The 26,411-nt window shown below is 35.5% G+C and overlaps 1 protein-coding gene across 1 annotated transcript; it reads right to left on the bottom strand.

Annotated features, from left to right (window-relative positions):
- Nucleotides 1–1,109: 1,109 nt before the first annotated feature.
- rno (PHD finger protein rhinoceros) lies at nt 1,110–24,469 on the bottom strand. Its single transcript, XM_023158257.2, has 5 exons — nt 24,326–24,469; nt 23,856–23,898; nt 23,595–23,701; nt 21,368–21,684; nt 1,110–9,962 (listed from the first exon to the last, which is right to left on the bottom strand). The coding sequence occupies exons 3-5, from the start codon at nt 23,658–23,660 to the stop codon at nt 1,943–1,945; spliced, it is 8,403 nt and encodes a 2,800-aa protein (XP_023014025.2). The 5' UTR covers nt 23,661–23,701; nt 23,856–23,898; nt 24,326–24,469; the 3' UTR covers nt 1,110–1,942.
- Nucleotides 24,470–26,411: the final 1,942 nt, after the last annotated feature.

A 26,411-nucleotide genomic window follows, 5' to 3' on the forward strand; every position in this document is an offset into this window, starting at 1 on the left:
ACAAATGTTGAATTCTGCTTCTCATTCAAAAAACTACGTCTATGTTCTTTTATTCTTTTGGAAAAAATTCTTCCAGTTTGTCCGATTTAAACTTTTGGACAAGAACCACAAGTCAACTTGTGTACTCTCGATCTATCCGACACTGGAGTTTCTTCTTTATTGTTGTTAATGAATTTACTCACATTATTATTTGTTTTATAGGTTACGTCCAATTCTTTATTTTTAAAAAAAGGTAAGTAAGATCACCAAAGTTAGTGTTATATCACAGCATAGTTGACAATGCTGTGTTACATATGTTGTTATCGTTATATAATGTTCAGTATCATTCTTTGAAACTGGATAGACCTGGTTCAGAGCTTTTTCCTGCAATTTTTAGAAAGAATTGAGTCAATTATACCCACCTCGTAACCGTTGTTGACAGCAGTGTTTTATGAAAATCAGTTCTCTTTGAAAATTGCTTTTTGAAACTGAAATATTCTTCATAGTCTGTAAATCATACTATTGAATGCTGTTACTTTACGTTGATATGGATGTATAGGTGAATTGTGTATAACGTCTGTGTAAGATGGTTGGTGGAAAATTCCAAAACCATGTTTATTATCAATTCTAGAGACGGTCAAGTCTAGAAAATTATAGTTATTCACTTGATATCATCTACATATTTTTACCAGTATGAAAAATTGTTGATTAGCCAATTGGTAGTATGGATTTTATTTTCTAGGATGTTCATGAAAATTTCAGGTAACAAGAGACTTATTAGATTCTCGCTAGAAAAATTGTCATTGAATTGAAAATAATTTTAAGCAAATCTAAAATTTCGTTTTTGAATATCATGAATTGGTAATTGCATAAAAATAATGGGCATTTGAAGTTGAATCTTGTAAATAACTAATTTTCTATTTTGAGGTATTGACGCTTGTTTTTTGGAAAACTCTATAGACACGTTCTCTCAAAATGAAAAATGCTCTTTCAATATCCCAATTGTCAAATGTTCAGATGAGAAAGAAATTTCATTGGTGGTCATTTTAAATGAATTCCATCCATATACAGAGTTCGAAATAATCCATTGCTTTAGTAGTGCAGCAGGTAAACAAATAAAAACAAGTAAATTTTTGTATAAAACTGAATATAATTTATAAATCAACTATGTGTACATGTCTGAACAATACACAAGAATCTTACAGCTCACTTAAGAAAGAATGTACAAATTAAATAACATTTTTGTGCCTCTCATTTTACAGTGTCAAAAAAACAAAAACAAATAAAGGGTTTTTGGAGTGTTAAATAGAAAATGGTCGAGTTGTTCATATTTTATATTTATTATATTTATATTTTGTATCATTTAACATGAAACAACAAATGGCTTGTGCTTTAATACTTGCAGTAAAAAATATACAACACGTACATTTAATAAAAACATATGAAGATATAAAAAAATAAAATAATTATTATACATCTATAAAATTCAATAAAATCTTTTAAGTAATTTATACTGCACTGTCCGTTGGACAACGAGTTAAAAAATAAATCTGTACAATAATAAAATTAATGGCTCTCATAACAACAACCGATAAAATTGCACTCAAGCCATTTGTTCTGTACAATATTGGATGAAATTCTATAACGAGTCTAGCTATCAAAATTGTCAACACGAGTTAATCATTTTAAATGAAATATATAAATTAGTACTATAAGTATATTCACAGTTACCATAACTTACAATATTTACAAAAATATGAATACACGTCTCGGGCTGTAATTGACTTTGTACACTGAAACGACATATACGTGCTCACGTGGCCTACACATTCACTAGACAGCTCAACAATGTGTACCTGAACAGGTGAAGAGCAGCTAGCTTAGTCTGTACAAGTCTGCCTCACTGGTCTGCTACGAATATTACAATATATTACAAATGAAAATAATTTATGGTACACGTTTATCACCTAACCTCGCAGTCTTTGTTCATGGGTACAGAGGAGGGAGGATGTTGCACCGCTTCAGGCAGGCTAATGGGGGGCGGGTGATGATGAGGAGGTGGCTGGCCTGGTTCCACAGACTGCACCTCCTTCTCTCTCTCGGTGCTCGGAATTGCAGGTTTCATCATGTACCCCGATCCTTCTTGACACCTCGAAAGTTTCAACCTAATCGGAGTCAACTTCGGCGGAGGTTGATCGTCTTGGACACTGTCAAACTGTTTATGAGAGTTTGATGCAACAGAAAGCGGGGCTTCCTTTGCACATTCTTTCACTTCAGTTTTAGAATCATTTTTTATCACTAGACTAGTACTTATTTCACCCCTCGTCCATTTGTCATTGTCACTATCACTTTTTTTACCGAAACGAATGATGAGCCTGGTAGGATTTTCACCTTGCTTGGTAATGATCTGTATGTCGGGCTTGAGTTTCTTCTTCTTCCTCTTTTCGCTCTTATCTTTTTTCTTATGCTTGATCTTCAGATCTTTCCTAACCTTCTTTCTGAACTTCATGCTCTCCTTCTTCAAGTCTTCTAAAGATGGTTTGATTAGCGTGGCCGCCAGACGTTTTTTAGGCGGTCGTATCCTATCCTTTATGTCATCAGTGCCACTCTCAGAAATGATACTGCTGTTTGTGTTATTGCCAATTTTTATTTTGAGCTTGGGCGCTACCTGAATCTGGGATGGCCTAGGCGGTCGTCCCCTTCTTTTATTCAATAAGGAAGAGTCTAAACTAGCTGATAAACCTGAGTTGTCACTTCCCGCAGAGCCTACACTCCTTCTCCTCTCCAAGTGAATATCGCTATCCGCTGCCAACTCCAACTGCCTAAGTTCCCTGGAAAGACTGCCGGGCTTAGCTTTGGACTCTTTTCGATGATGTTTGCTCTCGATGAAGTCATCCGGTTCCGTCCTATAATCTCTGTAGTCGTCTTTTGTTGGTATACTAGTCATGGAAGCAACAGCTTTAGGAATAGTTATAATCGTTCGATTTATAGGTTGAGCAGCAGGAGTGGCAATATAGCCTGAATTACTAGTCGGATCGTCCATATTCATGTCCTGGGTCCAGTACTGCCTCAAAAGTTCCTTCTTCCTCATTCTCCTCAAACTGGAAGGCCCTCCGGTAGGTATTCCTGCCGAGCCACTATTCATGACATTATTTGTGACAGAATTCACATTTGAAACAACAATAGGGTCTACTGTAGGAGGACGCAGTGGAACAACCGTTGAGGTATAATTTGCGATCGGTCCCTTAATTTTAACTTTGAGTTGATTTCGCGAGTCGGACAAGGATACTTTAATATTATTAGATGCTTCCGCCGGTGGAGGTTCCGCTGGTTTCTTGGCGGTGAGAGCGGAATGAAGCTCTTTCTCAAAATCTTCATCTATATCCTGAACTTGCGTCTCTGTTGTACCGCTAGCAAATGCACTCAATAAGTTTTGTTCGTTGTAGGTTTGTTGATCGAAATTGCTGTTGTACGTTCTCATGTCCACAGGACCAGGGAGAGGAGGCGTAACATCTGGAAATATTCGGGATGGTTCGTTATCCGAACTAGCCAGGGAAATATCGGTTTTAGATCTACTATCCTCTATTGGAGTCGGCGGTCTTAAATCTCTCAAATCGGCATTGTAACACCTAGTTTTATGTGATGTTTGTGAAGGACTAGAGAATATTGGAGATCTGGGCGAGTTCCTCATAGATGAGAAGGGTTCAAATTTCCTTTCGTGAATATCTACAGACCTTCTTCTTTCCCTCATGGATTTCAGATCACTCATGATGTCATCGGATATGTCATCATCGGGTTTGAAATCGTAAACAGTGCCAGCAAACTTGTTATGAATCATGGCAGCACTACCCTTTCCTCTTCCCCTTCCTCGTCCCCTGAGCGTGCCGGAACCTCTAGATGCGCCAGATTTCCCAGACCCTCGTTTGCTATCCCCTCTCCCTCGGCCTGGACCACTTTGTTTGAGTGCAGTTTCCTGCCTAGGACTTATGCCAGGACTTTTTGCAGGCGATTTGTTTTGCAACTGAGAAGTTACTCTAGCTGATGTTCTAGTTGGTTTACTGGGTGACTTTTTGCCAGTCGAACTATTTGATTTCAAAGAAGTACTAGGGGAAGGCAGCGTACTATTTTCCGTTGGAGTGGCATTATTGATTATGGGAGACGGCACAATTTCATCACTTGTTGGGATGGGAGTCAAAGACGCTTGACTACACGCTGGCAACTCTGCTGGCGGGGCCAAAAGCTGCTCTTCTAGTTGCTGCTCAATCGGCTTAGAAGTTGAGGTAGGAAGATTCACCATGGCGGCTGTAAACTCCATATTGCGTTTAGAAGTTGTGAACGCCGCCATGCACGTGGACGATAACTGAATCGATTCTTCTACAGGTTTCGGCAGAGACGGTATGGTATGAGGGGTAGGAAATGGGGCTCCGAACGCTGGTGGAAACATTGCAGCGGGACCTGCAGGAGGGAAAGGTAGTTGAGTATTGAGATTTGGAGGAGGAAATAAACTAACAGGAAAACAGGATCCATCGGGATATCCACCAAAATTGTCCAAGGGGTTCGACGAAAATGGTGGGACTTGAGTTGGCAAGTAAGCCATTTCTAATGAAGAATGGTTGACCGTCCTCACGTCGTGGATCTTAACATCTTCATCGGCTTTTCTGGAATCTGAACTGGTAGAAGATGACGCAGAACTCGATGATGACCGGAATTTCGGCATCACTTGACGTTCATCCCATTTGTCTCTGTCGTAAGGCATAGGGCTGGGCATACAGTCATTAGAAACTGAATCTATGAGAGGAGTTTGTGAGATTCTTCTATCGATTCTTTCTTGAAGTGAGGGTGATTGGTTTTTCAGAGGTTCTTCTTGCAACCGTATATCCAACTGTGACGGTAAAGTATTCAGAACAGTTTGCTTTTTCTGGGATTCTTGGAGGGAAGCTGAGGTTGTATACTGATTTAAATAGTGCGAATCCAAAGGTGGAACAGAATCGTTTAGGTAATTTGTAGGGTCAACGGTTTGTAAACTGGAATGAATCTCACTGGGGGGCACCCATCGTTCGTCTCCTTCTACAGGAGCAGTATGGTCTGTGAGGCTGGCATGCTGTTGAATTGTGAGGCTTTTTTGAGTCTCGAGTAGCATATTTGGTGTGTTATTCAAGTAAGCGTACTCAGACTGCTGTGGCTGATCAGGTTGCTTGTTGATGTTTTCGAAAAGCTTCGCCTGTTCCACTTCAGTTACTTGAACTTTCAGTTGGAGATTGACGGTTTGAAGGTCTTGTGATTCTTGAGTTATGTCTTTATCTGCAGGTTGCGTTGGATTGGAAGCTAGAACTTGTTCGGCAAAGTCTATTCGATCACTCTCTATCTCATTACTTGTTGTGGGTTCGTCTACTTCACTGCCAGTCGACTTCTTTGACAAACTAACGCGAAGTTTTTCAACCAAATTCAGCGTTTCTCTGGCGCTATCTTCCTTTGTATCACCTCTTATTATATTGGAGTTGACAAAGTTCCACGTTAGAGGACCTTTCATGATATCATCATCTTTAGATATCCCAATGTCGTCAAAATTGACCAGATCTAAGAAGTCAGTTGCGTCTTTAACGTGTGGTTGGGGCGAGAAAATAGAGCGATTTTGCAAAACTTGGTTTGTTAATCCGGGTGGTTTCAGTGAATTTTTCTTTTCCGTTTCAATATCATTCAGTGTTTTGCTAATATCAGATGATGACTGAAATACTTCTTCAGAGTGGCGATTATAAAAGTCATTAGCCTTTTGGATCTGCAGGTGATCGTCCAAGATTTTGTCAGCCATGGTGATTTCATCAGAAGGTTTTGGTTGCTTTGGTGTAGGAGGTTTTTTAATCTCAACTTTATTTTCCTTCGTTTCGCTACTAGATAATTTATTGGCAAAAATATCGTCAATACTCTTACTCTTTGAGGGACCTTTCTTAGTTATCAACTTTTTGTCGTCCTTGTTTTCAGTTTTCTTTTCAACCTGTTCTTTCAATTCTTTATTGGGAGATTTTATTATCTGTTCTGATTTTGCTGATTTACCAAATGGTTTTGTCGTTTTCTCCGCAGAGTCCGAGGATAGTTTGATTGGTGTTTTTGGACTTTCACTTTGACTCGGCAACTTCTTTGGAGATGCATCCTTTTTGATGGAAACATCTTCCAAAGACTTGACAGATTCGTTTGAAGGCTTTACTGTCTTTTCAGAATCCTTTGGTTTCTCTAAACATTTATTTGTTTTTTCTATTTGTGGTTTGATCTTCTCAGAAGGTAATTTATCCGGAATTTTCAACTTTTCCGGTGCTATAATAGGTTTATCTGGAGGTTTTGCTTGTTTTTCGACTAACTTTGAAATTTCCTTTCTTGCCTTCTCAGTTTTTTCAGTAAGATCACATTTTTCCATACTCGATTTCACAATTTTCTCAAACTTCTCCTCCACTTGTTCGACTTTTTTACCTTTCTCTACTTTGGCGGATTTTTCCAGAGTTTCTAGCTCATCTTTTTTACAGTCTTCAGACGTTCCAAACAGTCTATCGAAAGTCGAAGAAGATTTAGTTCTAACGCAACCATCTTTAACAGTTTTTCTCTCTAAAACCTCCTTGTCCAAGTTGTTCACTTCAGTTTCTTTACTGTCTTTCAGCTTTTTATCCGTTTTCCTGACCGGAGAGAGTAATTTGGACTCTGAGGTCTCTTTTTCGATGACTGTATTATCCATCTTGTCTCTTGAAGCTTGTCTTTGACTTCGACCTCTTCCTCGTTCTGTTTCCATACTGACACGTTGGCCATCAGACATATCTCTAGGCCTGACATCAGCATCTCCGACCCGATCACTAGAGTTGGAGGCACATGGACGACCTCTGGGAGCACGTCCTCTTCCTCGGGACTTTGACTGCTCTTCTCTTTTATCAGTCGGTGGAGACTGTTTCTTATCATTACTCTTTCGGACAGGTTTTGTTGACGGTTCTGTTGCGGCTCGCGATGGAGAGTCTGCCTTGGGTAGGGATGGTGGGGGAGAGGGTTTTCTGGGAGAGGATGGGGCACTGGAATCGCTCGAGCTAGAGGAACCAGAGGTTGCCGCAGACCTGGGTCCCTTGTCAAGAAAGGGCCAGTCCTTGGACGTACGCCGCTTTGTCGGTTCTCGAGCTAAGGGAGGACTCTCCGATCGCGGCTGCGCTTTGACTGGCTCTTCCTCGCTCTCAGAGCTGGAGCTGCTAGACGAGTCTGATGAAGTGCTGCTTGAGGAAGACGAACTACTAGTTGAGGCTGTGGAAGACTTTCGTTTGTTTTCAATTTCTTTAGCAGGCTTTGCAGGTTCAGATTCTTTTTTCAGTTCCCCTTTCTTCTGGTCTCCGTCTTTTTTGATTTTAATGTCGACATCTTTCTTCATTTTCTCTGTTTCCTGGAGTGGAGGTTCGGCAGATGGATTTGTTGGTTTCCCCAGACCACTTTTTATATGTTCTGCAGCTTTCTTAGCAGCTTGTCGTTGAGGTACATACGCGAAAAGTTCCTGTGTCTCAGTTTTATCAGCTTCTTTATCAATTTCCGGTACATCAGGAAGCTGTTTGCTTTCTTTCTTCTTTTCTTTGATTTCCTTGTTGGGCTCTTTGTCTTTGACCTCCCTGACCTCCTTCTCCTTCACTTCTTTGTGTTCTTTTTCTTTCGCCTTCTCTTCTTCCTTAGGGGTCTCTTTAATATCTTTTCCGGGTTTAACTTTAGGCTTTTGTTTGATCTTCTCTTCAACCTTGGTTTGTTCTTCCACAGGAAGTTCCTTAGCCCTGGAGGTTGTAGTTGTTTTCAAGTTTTCTGTCGCCTTTTTAGCTGCCTGCCTTTGCGGCACTATGAGATCAGAAGGTACATAATTCTTTTTCTTGGTAGAAATCTGTTTCTTCACATCCTTACTCTTGAGGTTTTTCTTGATTTCAGTGGGGCTTTTATTTGAATTCTTGGATGGTGATGGTTTTTGCGAAAATTCTTTCACAGATGCTTTAGTGCGTAGTTTACTTTGAGAATCACTTGTAGCATTAGGAGATTTGCCATCATTCTTTGTAAGTTCATCAGAACTATCGGTATCGGAATAAATAGGTTTAATATTTTTGTGATTGTCGCCCTTATGTGATGAAGAAATCGGCATCAGTTCATCACTATCACTACAAGATTCGCCAAGTTCTTTCTCTATTTGTCTTAATCTAGATTTTGGATTAGGCTGAGACGCCTTTTTAGGTTTGTCTTCTTCCTCACTACTGCTATCAAATTTATTTTGTGAAATATGTTTGTTTTCCCTTCTCCTTTCCATAGCTTTGCTGATATTATTTTTCTTATGAGATGCCTTACGTTTTGGAATATCTAAGATCGAAGACTTTTCTTCTTCAGAACAACTATGTAACCTATTTTCTTTGTTGTCTTTAGGTTTCTCGTCACCACTACTCGCGCTCGACATACTGCTTCCATAAATACTGACGCTTCTCCTTTTAGAAGAGCCATTGAAGTAAACTTTCTTGTAGGGATTATTTTTAACGTCTTTGAACAACCCGTTTATTTCATTTTTGGATTCATCTCCTGAATTTGTTGGAGATTTCATGCCCGCTATCCTAGCCAAGATCGTTTTGAAATCCATACTATTGTCTTCAGCCTCATTGTGTGAATACAAACGATCATATATCGATGGCCCGTGATTAGCTTCTATTACAGCTTCAACAACTCTCGATGGAAGGGAATGGGAAGACTCCAAGACCGCAGCTTGCTTGTGAAACGTCTGTTCTCTCATGCGGAAAAAAGTTCTGGACAACTTTTCTCTTCTGCTAACCATGTAGCAAAGATTTCTAACTCTCTCCAAGTCTTGCCGTAATTGCACAAACATTTTCATCTTTTCCAAGTCCGCTTGTTCTCTCTTGTGTGACAGCATATCCACATCTTCGGATTTGGGCGGAAGAAGCGGCTTGTTGAAGCCGGCTTTTCTCTTCAACTTCCAATAATTATAAATATATTGTAGAGCGTCGTTGTCCAGATGTACGGAAATGTCTTTTACTGTGACGTGTTTGAAAAATTCGGCTTCTATCTCCTGAAGTCTCATGGCTCTAGCTTGGTTCTTTTCTTCTGACGTCATGTCTTTACGTTTCTTACGTTTACACTCATCGTCTTCGCCTGAACCAGAACAGATGCTCTTCTCCTTCTTACTAGACTTGCTGTGTTTCTCACAGTAGGATCTAAGCTTTACGCCGTCATCTGCGTTTTCGTCCTCTATGATAGCTCTCATTTCAAGGCCATGTTTGAAAGCACAAGTGACATGATATGCTGTTTTACAAGTTTTCACTGAGCACTGTATACAGGCACCTAGTCGCTCTCGGCAAAGAACACAAACCAGGGACCATCGACTCTGAGGTATGCTGGAGACCTTCGTGATCGGTTCCATTTTCTCGACACAACCTATGCTAACTTCTGGTATCCACAGAGCACATGATACATGAGCCCATTTCTGACCGGTCCTCAAACATTTCATGGCGCCCCCCTTATTTGGACACAACTCGCAGTCTGGTCTCTTGCCTATGTTGCAGGTACAACAAAGCCATTGACCTTCAGGTATTCGAGTGATGCCATAACAAGCTTGATGAACGCAAATATTGCAACTATCACAAAACACCATTTCGTTTCCTTCCTCAGAATCAGGAGATCGGCAAACGTCGCAAATAACGTTTTCGTCATATTCGATTCCCAAGCCTTCCTCGTTCCTGAGGATTGATTGAATCTTGTCCCAGCAACACAGTTCTAACCCCTCTATCACCCTCTCCAATTGTTCCTCATAAACTGGGCCCAGACCAGATAGCGCACGTTCAGAATTCAATATTTTCAACCAGGCCATATCACATTCATCCAGGTCGTAGGAACAAGCAGCCTCAGATTTGACAGGTGCGTTCGACAAAACATGTTCTTCGGGTTTGAAGTTCTTGTCTTCAGTAATGCGTATGTATTTGTTTTTGGGCCTGGAAAAAAAAAACATTTCATTGAAGACAACTTATGTTTTTGACGGGGAAACCCCTATTTACAAAAAATATTATTGCATAAATCAAGAATTGCGAAACTAAATAGCGCTGAAACATATTCCACTGAAAGTGGAATATGTTTCAGGAGAAACTAGTTTTTGGTAAAAATCCTTTCAGGTTGTTCATTTCTCCATCAAAGATGTGTAGATCACATACAAATGTTTCTTTATAATAATAATAATATTTTATTGGTTCTTCTGGATCATAACTCAATGGTACAGAACAAGTCAGTGTATTATGATATAAATAAACTTATAAAAAAGAAAAAATTATGTACATATAGGATATGAACAGTTATGTAAAATTATAATATATTAACAACCCTAGATGACAATCTCAATTCTTCAGTTATATTGATAAGTCATTTATAAACTCTTCAATGGAGTAGTAGGCTTTATCAATCAGAAAGTTTTTTAGGAACGGTTTAAATTTTCTTAGTGACATTTTTCTAACATGATTTGGCAATTTGTTAAATAGCCTGACACCCATGAAAATTGGACTTGATTCTGATCTAGCCAGTCTATGATTTGGTATTTCTAACAATGTTGAATTTCTTGTGCCGTAATTATTTTTGTTTAAGAAGGTAAAAGGTCGCTGATCCGATTTTACAAAAATTACTAGCTGGTACATATAAATGCATGGGAGAGTTAATATTCTTAAAACTTTGAATAGATATCTGCAGCTAGTACGTCTATTTACACTCTGAATGTTTCTGACAGCTCTCTTCTGTAAAATAAATACCCTTTGTGCCTCACGTGATAGGCCCCAAGCTACTATACTATATGAGATTGTTGAGTGTAATTGGGCATGATAGTACATGAGTACCACCGACTTATCTATAATTTTACTGAGTTGATAGATACAGTAACACATAGGCGTTATTTTTTTACATATTTCATTAATATGTTGATTCCATTTACAATCTTCAGTGAGAGTAAGTCCTAGACATTTTATTGAATTCACCTGTTTCATTAAACCGTGCTGTGATTTTAACAGTAAACTGTGATCATGACCATTTGGGGCATAACTAAATCTTAGGAAGGATGATTTTTTATCATTGCAGATTAATTTATTGCTAGAAAACCAGTCCTGGGCTTTTAAAATTTCCCAGTGAGCCAAGTCTACTGTGGATGTAACATTCTTACCACTAACCAGTAGTGTTGTGTCATCCGCATACATTACAAAATTTCCTTCAAAGTCATTGACATAAATTATTTAAAGTAGAGGTCCCAAAATAGAGCCTTGTGGTACTCCAATAGTATACTTTAAACGTTTAGATTGATACTGATCTATATCAACGTATTGTGTTCGATTTTGGAGATAACTTTCAAACCATCTACGTGAGTTTCCCCTAAAACCATACTTTTCCAATTGGTCTAGTAAAATTCTGTGGTCTACAAGATCAAATGCCTTACTTAGATCTAAGAAAATACTCAGAGTTCGATTACCCATATCTAGACTATTACATAGCTCTTTTAGTAGTTTTATTATAGCTTGTGTTGTTGGTACAAACTAGAAGAAAAATCCATCCAAAACTAATTACGATCTTGAAATATTAAATTTCTTCAATTTATTTTATTAAACGTCAACTGTGTTTACATGTAATCTCATAACTGCGTCTCTACTGACATTTTATTAGAAAAACTGAGATATTATGGCTTTGTAGGCATAGCTCACGATCTCCTAGCATCACATTTACATGAGGGAAAGCAATGTGTATTATATAATGAAGAATTCAGTAGGTCACAAACAAACTTGAATGGTGTTCCTCAAGGTAGTGTGCTTGGGCCACTACTTTTCTTGATTTATATCAATGACCTGCCAAATTCAATGTCAAGAGGAAAGAGAGAGATTATATATTTTGAACAAACTATAGACAAAAATAAAAATAATAGTATGGAAATGTGGAAGTGTCTTAAAAACTTGTTAAGCCAAAACAAGCCGTATTCAGTTTGAGATTAACAATCAAAATGTAATTTTAAATAAGGAAATAGACATTGCTAATAATTTCAATTTATATTTCATATATAGTGTAAATGAAATAACTTCAGTTTTTCAAAATGTACCCATGTAATGGACCCATGACTACCCTGTTATATCAGCTAATTACACTGAATTCGCGCCTTTAACAATTAATGAACTAAGAAATATTATATTCTCGCTTGACAAAACTAACAAAGCAGAAATTTTAAATGATAATTTCTTAAAAAAAAGCTTTGATGTAGCTGGGTAAGCAATATTAAATTTAATTAACACATCACTTAGAACTCAATTCACTCAATTAAAGCTACTTTTAGACCATTAAATATACTAGCAACTCTTGAAAAAGTGTTAGAAATGTCTGTACATAACCAATTAATTCAGTACTTTAATACCAATAAATTGTTTATAGGCAACCAATCAGGTTTTAGAGCTAGACACTCATGTGAAACGTCTCTACAATTTTTAATAACTGAATGGAAAAATACAATTGATAGAAATCAGTACATTGTTGTGACATTTCTCGACCTTAAAAGGGCATTTGAAACAATTGATTGAAATATTCTACTTGAAAAATTAAAATATTATGGGATATCAGGTATGTTTTCGATTGGATTCAAAGTTACTTATTCAACAGAAGACAAAAAACTAAATTTGGAAAAGAATTGTCAGATGAACTTATAATTGAGAGTGGCATACCCCAGGGTAGTGTGTTAGGTCTATTGCTTTTTATTATTTACCTAAATTATATTAATCACATATCTGGATCACACTGTATAAATCTTTTTGCAGATGATACATTGGTTTATTTGTATACATGAAAATTTGGATCAGGCAATTGCTGAAATGAATAGATCTTTAAATAGCATTGAAACATATTTATTTATTAATAAACTGAAACTAAATGTCAGTAAAGCAAAAAGCTAGGTTGACTCTTTTTAAAAGCCTAATACAACCTCATTTTGATTATTGTACAATATTACTTTTTCTACTTGGTAAAAATAAAATAGCGCAATTGCAAAAGCTTCAAAATCGGGGCATGCGATTAATATTGGGATGTAGCCGTTCTCAGCAATTAAATCGATGTTACAGTGTCTAAACTGGTTTTCAGTTGAAGAACGTATATTATATATGACTATGATCTTTATATTTAAGCTGCATAAAGGATTGCTACACAATTACTTTAAAAAATTCTTATTGAGAAATAATGAAGTTCATGATTACAATACGAGAAGAAATAACAATTTTTACATTAATAAAACTAACACTAAATTTGGAATGAATAATATATTTCATATGGGCTTAAACGAATTTAATAAACTACCACAATTTGTAAAAGAATCTAATTCAATAAACCGATTTAAGTCATCATTAAAGAAGTATATTAGTGACAGCTCATTATGATATTTGTAATTTTTTACTTTTTAATGTGAACTAACCTAACAATCTATAGATATGTATGTATATTTGGTTTTTCTTGAAAGGTACTTTAAAATGTTATTATATTTACATGGTTAATGTCGTTAGATATTTATGAATTTGTAATTTTTCTTTTTTTTGTATATTAGGCTTGCCTACTTAATAAATAAATACAATGTTCACAATGCTATTCGCTGATGACACTTCCTTCCTCATTCGGAAAAAATATTGAAGAGTCATCAGAACTAAAAAAGCAAGTTATTCAGAAGGCTATGGACTGGTTCAATGCGAATAGCCTATGTGTGAAAAGCAAGACGCAAACAGTTATGTTCTCGCTGTCTCATAATCCCTCAGATAATGTGAAATGTCTTGGCATAACTAATGATTCGAAGTTAATTTGGAAACCCCCATATTGACAAACTATAAAAAAATCTATCATGCAAGGTCTATGCAATCAGGCAGATAAAAAATAAAGTCGGTAATGAAGCTGCTCGTATCTCTTATCATGCAATGTTTCATAGTTCCTTAACTATTCATTTATTCATATCTCGAGAATATTCACAATTAAAAAGCAAGCAATCAGAGCTTTAGCTGGAATAGTGGTTTATGAAGTTCAATATATTAACTCTGCTCTCACGTGTAATATACTGCAATTTGATACACTTTCAAGAAAATTTACTACAAATGGAAACAACCATTTGTATAATACTGGGAACAAGGATAATATTAGAGCACTAAACCAAAGACTAGAAATAACAAGAAGATGTATCTCATACATAACATTGTTCAATTTACTGCCCCGGTCAATGAAAAATGCAACCCTGGCTAATTTTAAAAGGAAACTGAAAAAACATCTCTCAGAGAATGCTTACTATGATGCGTCTGACTACAGCTTTACTGAGTGACTATCTTCAATGTAGGCACTTCTCTATGCATATCTGTTTTTACATTTATATGTTTATTTACTTCATTTTTCTCATATCATATACAATTTTCATCAACTACCTACTGCTTTTCGGTCATTTCAATTGTAATTTACATTTATATTATACATTACTGACTTGATATAGCACTAAGGTGTAATAATTTGATCAATAAAAAATCTAATCTCATCTAATCTCTTAGTTGTAAGTTTTAAGAGTATTGTTAATGTAAGTATATTGGCCTTGTACCTTTGAATCCATAAATGAATAAATATAACAATTATCGAAGTCAATGCGAAAAATAAGTCAAAATAAAGTAAAAATAAGCTACGAAGAAGTTTTAATTTTTTCCTACATACATTCGATTAGCGGTGTTTTATGTTGGTACATTCGTCTCGAACAAATGTTCACAGTTTCAGCTGTATAGCATATTTAATTTGTTGGTGAGAGGCATAAAAGTTAGAAGTTTTTTACGATTTTTTGCTGTCGAAAAAAACGAATCAGAAAATTTGCATCAAATTTTGTGTGAAAACTGGAATTGAGTGCTCAAAAACACTTAAAAACAACTGATGAATATGTTGAGAAAGCGAAGAAAGATATCGGCATGTCGGTTGACTCATGCCACGCAAATTTTTTACGAAATTTTGGGCAGGAAGTTTGTGGCATCGAAGTTCTTTCCAAAACTGCTTAATTTTGACCAAGAAAAACGTCACATGAACATTTTATAGTAATTTTTTTGAATTGTTTTTTCCCTGCTATAAACAATGTATGTTTTTTGGAAAAATAAAATTGTTATTATTATTAGTTGTTGGATGACGTCAACGGCGATCCAGATTTGCTTGAAAGTATCATAACTGGTGTTGAATCATGGGTATGTGGTTATGACATCAAAACCAGAATCAAATCGTCCCAATGGAAGAGCCCAAGCGAGCCAAGACGAAAAAAGCTCTCGGCAAGGTCGATCAAATGTAAAGGTTTTGCTCACTGTTTTCTTTGATTACCGTGGCGTAGTGCACCTACTCACTCTTCATTGATAGTTCGTAATTTTTTGACAAAAACAATGCTGTAATCGTGCCTCAGCCACCGTATTCACCAGATTTGCCCCCCTGCGAGAAAAATGAAAATTCACCTTAGTTTTCGAATATACCTCTTAAATAACAAAGTTAGATGGGTCCCCTCTAATATATATTATCAGTTTGCACACGTTTAGTGAGAAAAATATTTGAATATTTTGTTTGGTTCAGTGTTACTATCTTCATTCGGGTTTGAAGGTCGTCGGGCTTCAAATTCAAATGTAAATTACACCTGTTGCACCTCAGTAATCGTAAATTAAAAAACATTTCATTGCGGTGTTGCTGTATTTCTCGATATTGAAGGAACATTTGACAATGCATTACCTAAATCTATAGGATCATCTCTGGCTAGGAAAGGTATAGAATCGACCATAACTGGCTGGATCTATGCCTTGCTGGTAAACACAACTGCAACTACGACTCTTCAAGGCGAGGCCATTAGGTTCAGGGTTAACAGAGGCTGCTCTCAAGGTAGGGTACTATCTCCCCTTCTATGGTCGCTCCTGATAGATAGTCTGCTTGATGCCCTCGACAGAAGAAAAGTAGATTTGCAAGCTTATGCAGATGACCTTGTCATCTTGGCAAGGTCCACGTTGGAAAGGGTAGCTTGTAAAATCCTCCAAAGCACGTTATTCACAGTTGGTGCCTGAGGGAGCAGATGTCTGTCAACCCAAGCAAAACTGTGTTAATCCCCTGCACCAAGAGGAGAAAATTGGACGATCTAACACCAATTTCCCTCAATGGTGAGGTCATTCCATTTGGAACGGAGGTGAAATATCTTGGTATTGTCCTTGATAAAATACTCATCCGGAACGCTCACATGGAAAAAGTTTTACACAAGGCCAGACTGTCTCTATGGACATGTCGAAGGATTCGTGGTAAAACTTGGGGTTTAGGTTCCAAACAAATCCATTGGATTTATGTGGTGATTGTCAGACCAATGATCACTTATGGTGCAATTGCCTGGCGTCCGAAGGCATATTTCTATGTTCATTAAATTTTTTACTAGTCAGATGAAATTATATTCAAACGGGACTTTTCAGAATCTAACTTAACAACTTTCAGAAACTTAGTATTGAATGAAAAATGGACTGAGGTATTCAATTCAAAAACTGTAGATGAGGCATACAATTGTTTTCACTCCACTTTCGAATATTACTTTAATATTGCTTTCACGTTAAAAAAGAAAAAAATCAAGAATAACAAAAAGCCATGGTTCAACTCAGAAATAAAGAATCTTCATCAAATGTTATGTGAAATGTCGAAAATAGTCAAACATACACAAAATGATTGCATCAAAGAACATTATAAATGTCTAAAGGTTCAGTATAGAGAAAAACAAGAAGGCTAAATTAGAATATAATAAATAAACAATGCCAATAACATATCAAGGGAAAGTTGGAAGATAATCAACAAATCCACTACCACCAAAACTGACAATGAATAATATTCAGGAAAAAGATAAAACTAAGATTTGTAATCACTCCAATGAATTCTTTACAAACGTGGGAGCTACTAAACCGAACTTGGAGAACATGAAACGGAAATTTTTCGATAATACTATATTTTTAGGACCATCCACACCACAGGAGATCTATGAAATCATAAAAAAAAACAACGAAAAAAACCTCTGCAGGTGTAGATGATATATGCGGAAAAGCTGTAGGAAAAGTTGATTATTTAATATGTTATCCACTATCACACATCATAAACATGTCGTTTGTTGACAGTCATTATCCAAAGGTTTTAAAGATATCAAAATCGGTCCTAATTTATAAAGGGAAAGGATCCAAAGAAGATGTGGGCAATCCCAATTTGCCAAGGTAATTGACAGCACCTTCAATATACGACTCACTTCTTTTTTGGGAAAAAAACAATCTCATTTCAAATTGTCAACACAGGTTTAGACATGGAAAATCCATTGAAACCGCCACTAAAGTATTATGCACACAAATCTATCAATATCTGAATGATAAAAAAATTCCTATTGCTCTATTTTTCGATCTGAGTCGCGCTTATGACACAGTTGATCATATACTATTATTAGATAAGCTCTACAATCTGGGCGTCCAGGGTGTAGTAAGTGGATTGCATCTTACTTAGAAAACAGGACACAGATAGTAATTATTGAATCTGTCAAGTCAAATCCTGCAGATGTAACTGTTGGTGTACCACAGAGATCGGTTCTGGGCCCTTTACTCTTTATTGTTTTTATTAGTGATATAACATATTCATGCAGATCCGAAAATGAAATAATCATTTATGCTGATGATACTAATCAGACATTTTTCATGTTATTCCAGCCAAAGAATATTCGTTATGATTATAGTCCATTAATAAGGGAAATTACATGGGGGGTTCCCCAGGGTTCAATCTTAGGTCCCATACTATTTATTATTTATGTTAATGACATAACTCATTTCTTATCGTCAAAACATGTTGAATATGCTGATGATACCACATTACTAGTTTCAATGAGAAACTATGATCAGAATATTGAATCATACACCCTCAAAAGTGCTCAGGAATATTTCACGAATGTAAGATTGTGTCTAAATAATGATAAAACAAAAACGTTACTCTTTACTCTGAATTACAACTTAACCCTGGAGGACAATTTGCCGGTAAAATGCCTGGGACTAACATTAGATTGTAAGCTGACATGGGAGGCGCACATAACCGATCTGAGAAATTATGGAAAGAAATGAACAAGGCTACACTTATCTTCGTTTTTAGTGTATCCTTCAAGATGATTTGTTATAGAAACGAGTGAAAGTATAGAGAGTATATGGTGAAAGGTACTCCTTGAACTTGAGAGACCTTAATATGTGTCCATAACCAAATATTCGAGATTGATTTCCTTGTGAATGCTATACTTGCGGAAACAGCTGACTGCCGAGCAGGAAAATCATCAAACAAAATGCCTGAATGGGTTTATTTGATGTCGCCAATTTGAAAAATGAATCAGGCTGTGAACAAGATCAATTTGATACGATATCGAATAGTTTGTCGAATGTGTAACCCTTGAAATCGGGCAAAGACAGAATTTGCTCGAGTTGCTTTATAAATATAATCTCAACTCTTCATCAGTAAAGCCACGTAACAGGATAATGAACAAGAAAAATATTAGTTTTGTAAATTTTGGAAACCCAAATCAGAGACTACATCATTTCATTGTATAAATTTTCCAGTTTTATTTGATAAGATCATTGATAAGATGAATAAAACACTATTATTGGAAATAAATACCACTCTGTAGAAAAAATAAGGTGAATTTTCATTTTTCTCAACTTTTTTCAATTTACCAATTTCTTTTTGTCCCCTTCAAAGTATTCTCCTCAGATATAATATCCTTATGGCAGCATCTTTTCAATCTTCAAAGCAGTTCTGGTATGCACTCTCCCAGCGATTCGGTTATTATCTCCTCAATCATCGCAAAACGTCCTTTCATTGGTCTCTTGAAAAGTCCCTGGGGCCCAAATCTTGTGAATGTGGCGGCTCAGGTACGAGTACGGTGTTGTTTTTGACCAAAAATTCACGAACAAGCAATGAAAAGTATGCAGGAGCATTATTGTGAGTTCCTGTTCATTCTCAAAGTTTCTCTACTTTCAACAGAGATGTCCATAAACATATATTTGTTCAATAACATGATTGGTTGCCAAATGAATTGCAAGATTGTATTGGTTTGAAAAATTTTGAATGCAAATCAGGAATTTTTATTAGAGCAATCAGCAACTCGTCCAGATCTAGATGTAAATAGTGTATAATAATATAATCTACTCAAAATGAATATAGAGACACATCCTCAAAATCCAATAAGTAAAAAAATATGTATTATTTCACGATAAAAACTTCTGGTGTGTACTCCATACTGATTCTTATCATGTTCCATTCGGTTGTTGTTTACTTTTTTTACTTTGTTTACTTCTTTTTGTACTTTTTTAGCTACAAAATCTGTAATATGAAAAATTCTGTATTTAGTTTCACGTTACTTTCGTTTGTGATAGGTATTGAATTTTAAAATTCAAACAATGAATGTTGATGTATTGGTAGAAGGACGATACGTAGGATGTACCTCAACGAATTTCAAGTTGCTAGAGCAAGTGCACTGATCGAAGTAGGGTATTCAAGGCGTCGTGTAGCCCAAATGCTTAATGTAAGTCATTCTGCGGTTTCCAGAGCTTGGAATCGCTAACAAATTTACGGCATAGTAAACAGAGCCCCTTTTCCCAATCAACAAAGGACAACAACCCGCAGAGAAGATCGTTTGTTACGACTTTGGGCAATTAGTGGTCGCACCGATTCTGCTAGAACACTGCAAAATCGCCTTATAGAAGCTATGGGAACGCCAATTTCGACCAAAACGATACGAAACCGACCAGACGAAGTACAACTCCATGCAAGACGACCTGCTAGAGCCCCTAGACTAACTCCAGCTCATCGAGGAAATTGTAGAAACATTTGTGGAGGTGGATCGATAATGGTATGGGCTGGTATAACTTTGACAGGATACACGGACCTTGTGGTATTTCGGGAAGGGACTTTAACGGCTGTCCGTTATATAGAGGAGATATTGGAACCTCATGTCGTCCCATTTGCACAAAATATGGGCGCTGGGTTCATTTTACAACATGATAATGCCAGGCCACACGTAGCCAGGGTCGTGGGAAATTTCCTACAGGAGCACAATATTTATGTCATCAGATGGCCAGCTAATACTCCGGATTTAAATCCCATTGAGCAGCTCTGGGATGAACTGGAAAGACGTTTGAAGGATCATCAACCCTTCCAAAATCTGAACTAAGCTCTTTTGATGATTCACGAGCAGTTACCACAACAAATAATAAGAAATTTGGTGGAAAGCATGCCTCGCCGTTGTGCCAAACTTCAAGAGCCAGGGGTGGACGTGCCCACTATTAATGTACATTTTTTTTTTCTGAAATAAATTTTCTTTGTTTTTGACACTCATTTGTATTTCTTTTTAATCGTATTATCAAACAGAATTTTGAAAACAATGTAAGTTAAATTTAATAAAGGCACCTATAAACTATTTTTTTCATATAAATGTTTGACAAAATAATACAACATATTTTTTTACTTATTGCATTTTACGGACATGTCTCTAAATTCATTTTGAGTAGTTTATAAAGGTCATTTAGTATTTTATTAATTATTTTGAACACTATCATTTCATTTTGTATCCATTTACAAATGTGAAAGAAAGTACATTTGTTTTATTAAATATTGATTTCTTGCTAATTCATCAATTTCTATTTTGTTTCGTTCTAAGTAGTCCCCCCTGGCTGAATGACTTGGGTTGATTGCCCTTTGGTATTCACCAACAAATGACATTTATTATTATTACTTGTTTAGAAGAATATGATATACATCTAGCCAGGGACCTGTACTTACTAGTTTAGAGAACAAGATTATTGGAATGGTTGTTCCAAGACTTGGGAGAAAATGGACTAGTCATTCGGCTCCCAAGTAGTAGAAAAAAAAAAACTTCTATGCCTAATCTACACATCATTGTAAAGAGTTAATTTTGAACTTGATTCCTTTTTTCCTTCATTCAAGTTTCCCACATTTTTTGTATAAAGATTCAGAAGTAGAAAGCCCAAACATTTTTTTTTCACAAAAACCAATGACTCCTTGAAAATACACCTTTCAATTTAAACAAATAAGCTATTTCAATGAGACTCTACAGTTGGACATTACAAATTTCGAATCAAAGAGACATTTTATCATTATTCACACTTATTTATTTTAAAATATAAGAATATAGCAGCAAAATAAGTATAATCGTAACAGACAAATTTGAAAACGTCACATTCAGTGTGAACAGATAAAGTTTTTGCTTCCGTGGCGGAACAAGCAGAATTTCAAAATACTTCCTAAAATTTTCGTTTCTCTTCCAAAATATGAATGTTTAAATGGAAAATCCACTCACAGTTTAAACTCATGGTGAGGTATGTTGCTGGTACTTCGATAAATGGTGACTAAAGGTTCTGGAAGGGAATCTGGGTTGACAGGAACTTGAACGCCTCTTTCCCACTCCTGTTTCCACTGATCTTGAATAACCCAGTACTCATCTGATGCTAACGGTTCAGAATCGGGTAGTTTCATAGCGCTAATTAGATCCTTCCTGAAGAGTTCAGCCGGCGCTTCCGTCGTCGTCCGATTATAGATGCTCTTCAAGTCACTTGATCTTGGCTGCCAAGATCCGCCAGCCAAGGAGGCCGCTTCTTCTTCCTCGGCCGTCGTCCGCTGTGAAAGAGACATTTTCAATAAATATCATAAATTCATCAATGGGCAAAGTCACAAGATAATCCTTGCCCTACATAATAATAATAATAATTCTTTATTTCCAGTAGGACAATAAAATTGTGTAGGAAGTGTCAATACAATACAAATTAGAAAAGAAAAGATGAAGACAGGCTCATGCTCTAAAACTAAGATGACTATGCATTATTCAAAGAATTCCTGCAAAGCATAAAAACATTTTTCCAATAAGTATTTTTTTAATGATTTTTTCAACAGAGAAAAACTATTCAAGTCCTTTAAATAATCTGGAAGGTGATTATATATCTTTGACCTATGTATTCTGGTCCACATGATGTTACTTTGAATCTAGCTAATGGCAAATGAAAATGGTTCTTGGTTCTAGTATCATGTTGGTGAAGTTTTAGATTTGTTGTAAATCTTGATTTATTTTTGGACACATACATACACAGTTAAAAAATATAAACTGATGTTAAAGTTAAAACACCGTACTCGTTAAAAAGTGCCTTGCATGATTCTCTATTAGAAAAATTTGCTATGCACCTCAGAATTCGGTTTTGTGCCATAAAAACATTTCCTGCTGTGTAGGAGCCACCCCAGAAACAGATACCATACCTAAATCTTGATTCCATTTGAACATAATATATATTTAGCAGCTGACTCTTTGTTAAAACTGTTTGTAAATTGATGAAGAGAAACTTCAATGAATTAAGTTTTGATATTAATTGTTGACAGTGGCCTTTCCAATTTTGGAACCCATCTAAAATGATTCCCAAGAATCTTACATTGTAATCAGTATTTGTTAGGGTCACATTGTTCACCATAAAATATATGTTTTCCACTCTGTTTTGTCCACATAGGCTAATAGTAACTTTTCAATAAACTTTCTGAGGAAATACAAATCTTGGACGAAATCCATAAATTCATGGCTGATATAAAATCTCTCCTCATTTAAGTAGAACCATATATAATTGGAGGATTATCAAGCTTTCCTTCTTAGATTTAGGGAGACTGAAAATTAACTGAGTGTTTTGTTTTTGCAATAAAGATTATTGTCATTTGGAAACCAACAGTTTCGAAAAACCGTAGCTATTCCAATAAGAAAATAGAAGCTAACAAGTATTTCTGAAATGGCAGCTTTTCCATGTTATAAAAAGTTAGATCTCCTCTTTTGTAAGATTGAATTATTGGTGACAATTTGAATAGTTATTATTTCAAAAAAATTGTAATTATCCCATAGTTTACTTAGTTATCCCATAGTTTACTGCATAGTTTACGTTTTTTCAACCTATTCAAAGAGCTGTTGAAAAAAGTGAACATTTTCATAATTAGAGGACATATTTCATCAGGGAAAAACTCACTATAAGACTAATTTTGAATTTCACTATGAAATATTATAGTGAAAATCAAAACAAACCTTATCAGTAAGTTTTGATATTGATTTTCATCAAGCTTCGTACAGTTCTGTTCAATTTTTGACATAAATAGGACTAAGCTATTGTACCATAACCAGGTCTACAAAACTAGTAAGGGCATAGACCAGGTTTGGTATTTTGGTTGAAGAATAGCTAGATTTGTATTTTATTCTACTCAATCATAATACCTCATTAAGATAATCAAGAGAACGTTTATACATTCTATCAACAACCATTTGATACATCAACAATTACTCTGTTTATGTCAACAGTTTCAGTCTCCTGATAGTATTTCTATTGTAGTTTGATTTGCATTTTGGAGAAAAATATATATTTTTAGCCCTCTTTTCAGTAGACTGTGATAAATGTAGTTGATGCATATTTATAATCCATATCAAACAAAAATACAATACAATTATCTTCGTAAGGACCATTACTTTCATCAAATTAATGACTAGATATTCAGTAACTTCTACTTACTTTGCGCCTTTTAACAGGAACATTGCCATCTTCAAAACGATTAGGCCTTTTTACTCTCTGTGACATTGCACTCAGCTTGTGCGGGTAAGCAGATTTTTCTCCACATCCTGAAAAAAGTTTGTTTTTCAGAAATCAATTTGGTCCATGAAGAATCTACATGAACAATCCCAAATTATATTTCACAACGGAAGTAGGTACATCCTTGGACTACATACACAAGATACTTTGAATATGATCCAAATCAATTAAAGTTATACTCACTACATAGCTATCCAGTACGTGAATGAAGACTATGTATATCATTCTGTAACAAGGAAAATCGGAGTATTAGGGTTTTTTCCAAAACTTCATTTACATTATCTCAAAATACGGAATAAATATTGAATATAGTCCGATATTCGAAATCATTCTCATTAGCTGCTGCAATTAAAATGGAAAAAATGTAAGTGTATCCTTATAGCCTTTGGCAATTCTTCATCAATTTCATAGGAGTAACTTCTCTCCTTGAAAATGCATTAAATGCATTTTTCATCATGCAATATAGGACAAATCCATGCTATTTTGAAGGATATATATATTTTTTGAGGAATAATCTGGCAGAATAATGACAAACAGCAGAGGTGTCTCCCATGTCTACATTGTAAACATTTCACTGTAAAGCTAACACTCGCACGCACAATATTTCACACATCTTCAACAAATATATTTTAATGAATTATCCAGTATTTTACCATTTCAAGTGATTGTATTGTGCTCTCGGGTTAATTCTTCAAAGAATTGTGATTAAATCGACTCCATTAGACTCCATTTGGTAAGCCTAACAACATTGACAACGTAGGTGGCAGCACTGTAGTCAGTCGACACAGCAAGAAGTAAAATCATATTGGTATATCTCCATCTTTTTTCCCTAGTTCATATTTCATTATTTTTCTATCGTTCGCTAATTTTAATCAATATGATTCGTTAAATTACTAATGGTGCAGTTCAGAAATGAAAATTACCATTTTCATTCAATATTTGATTTCTTTCAAATAGAATTTTATACAAAAAAGCCGATTAAAGACAACATCTTTCTTCTCCCTTTTCTATTACTAACATGTCCTCATTACATATTTCAAGTTGTTCGATATGCTTATAATTGAACCTTATGTAGATGACTCTCCTATTTTATTATCAATGAAGAGTGATACCTTTAAAAAAGATTGAGAAGTATATAAAAATCCAAAATAAAAAGTAACACACGAACTAAAATTTCAACTTGGCGCCATCAATAATGAAATAACGGGTTCCTGTCTCTGACGAATACCACGTGACTGAAATCCAGAATTAATCAAAATAATAATTTTGGCGGGGATATGATGTATGAATAATTTTTATTGCGTATTTATTTTGACACTTATATGTTTGGAATTGACAATTCGCTTTTCTCCTTTCGACTGATTTTAATATTTTTTGCACATGCATATAATATAAAATCAATAGATTTTTCATTTTTTGTGTATAAGTAAATGATCACCACAGGTTGGGTAGATCACTGTAAATTCACCACTTTTATTTGCCTTGTATTCATAATCAGCTATTTTGTGTCAATATTGGAATTTTCAAACAATTGAATCAGAAACATGTATTATTATTGGATATGTGAAACATTTTCCATCCACATATACTGAAAATACTACACGTTCCCTTTTCCCGCTTTTTTTTGAAAGTATGTAATTAGTGACAGTGTTTTCTGCAAAAACACCATAGAGCACTCAAGTTTGAATTATATTTCCATGATGTAGAGCGAAATAGCGTTCGGTTAATTACCGAATCATCAATAATGTTAAATAGTCATTGGAATTTGTTGTTGGATGGTGAATACAGACCAATAGAAGGCAAATTTTTCAATCAATTATTGAATCAAAAAAATAATACAATCTTTTCAAGAAATATTTCATTGTGAGATTTTCACTAAACAGTTTTACAAAAACGTAACACGTGTTTCGCTACATAACAGCTTCTCCAGGCACTAACTAAAATCTACATATTCAATGCTTTATATATGTTGTTACAATTTGTAGTATCTACATTTTGAGTATCTGAGTATCAATAAACATTAACATAAGAGAGGAAGAGAAAATGTATAACTCCATTTGAATAAACCTGTAATGAATGAAATTACCTGGGCTCATGTACCCGTTTCCACATTTGAAGAAATATTCAGTTACGGGAAGTTATTTTATATGAGCATTTAGTAAATTACCAGAATTCTCAAATCTATTTATTTCTGAACATTCTAAAAGACTGAGTTTCAAACTTTTCTTTTCTAAATGTACATAGTCATGACTGAACTTATGTCCTTCTGCTAAAAGATGGTTCGCAAATGTGAAATTGGTCTTTCCATTCAATAAATTACTTCTACGTTCTTTAAGTCTTTGGGAAAAAGTTCACCGTTTGGCCAATATGAATTTTCATACAAGAGCCACAAATCAGGCCGAATGAACATTTGAAAATAGCACTGAAATTGAACTTTTGTTATTTTTCAATGAAGTAGCCAACCGTATTCTCTTAAAAATGATTGTTCATGTTTCACTGTCATGTGTTTAATGATTGGCGAAACTGATATAAAATTTAAAGAAGACGTGTACTAACCCTTAATTGAAATACTGTACTTTTGAGTTACTGTTGCCTGTCTATATCACAAAACTATAACTTACTATTACTCTAAGTTATAGTTCTGTACTCTATATGCTCTTGGATAGTAGTTTTAAGTGATATCGAGTATTACTGTATGTTCGAATGAAATTTTGTGAGTGCCTTCTTTGTTGAGAGCGT

Source organism: Leptinotarsa decemlineata, unplaced genomic scaffold, assembly GCF_025532065.1.
Source record: "Leptinotarsa decemlineata unplaced genomic scaffold, Ldec_3_MD MMD2_tig00000035_RagTag_RagTag, whole genome shotgun sequence".
Classification (NCBI taxonomy): domain Eukaryota; kingdom Metazoa; phylum Arthropoda; class Insecta; order Coleoptera; family Chrysomelidae; genus Leptinotarsa; species Leptinotarsa decemlineata.

Bases quoted from the DNA above. Each gene is read 5' to 3' on its own strand.
- rno (XM_023158257.2), bottom strand. From the start codon at position 23,660: ATGTCACAGAGAGTAAAAAGGCCTAATCGTTTTGAAGATGGCAATGTT. The intron at 21,685-23,594 runs GTAAGTAGAAGT...TCTCTTTCACAG, and splicing joins TTCCTGTTAAAAGGCGCAAA to CGGACGACGGCCGAGGAAGA. The intron at 9,963-21,367 runs GTGAGTGGATTT...TTTTTTTTCCAG, and splicing joins CCTCACCATGAGTTTAAACT to GCCCAAAAACAAATACATAC.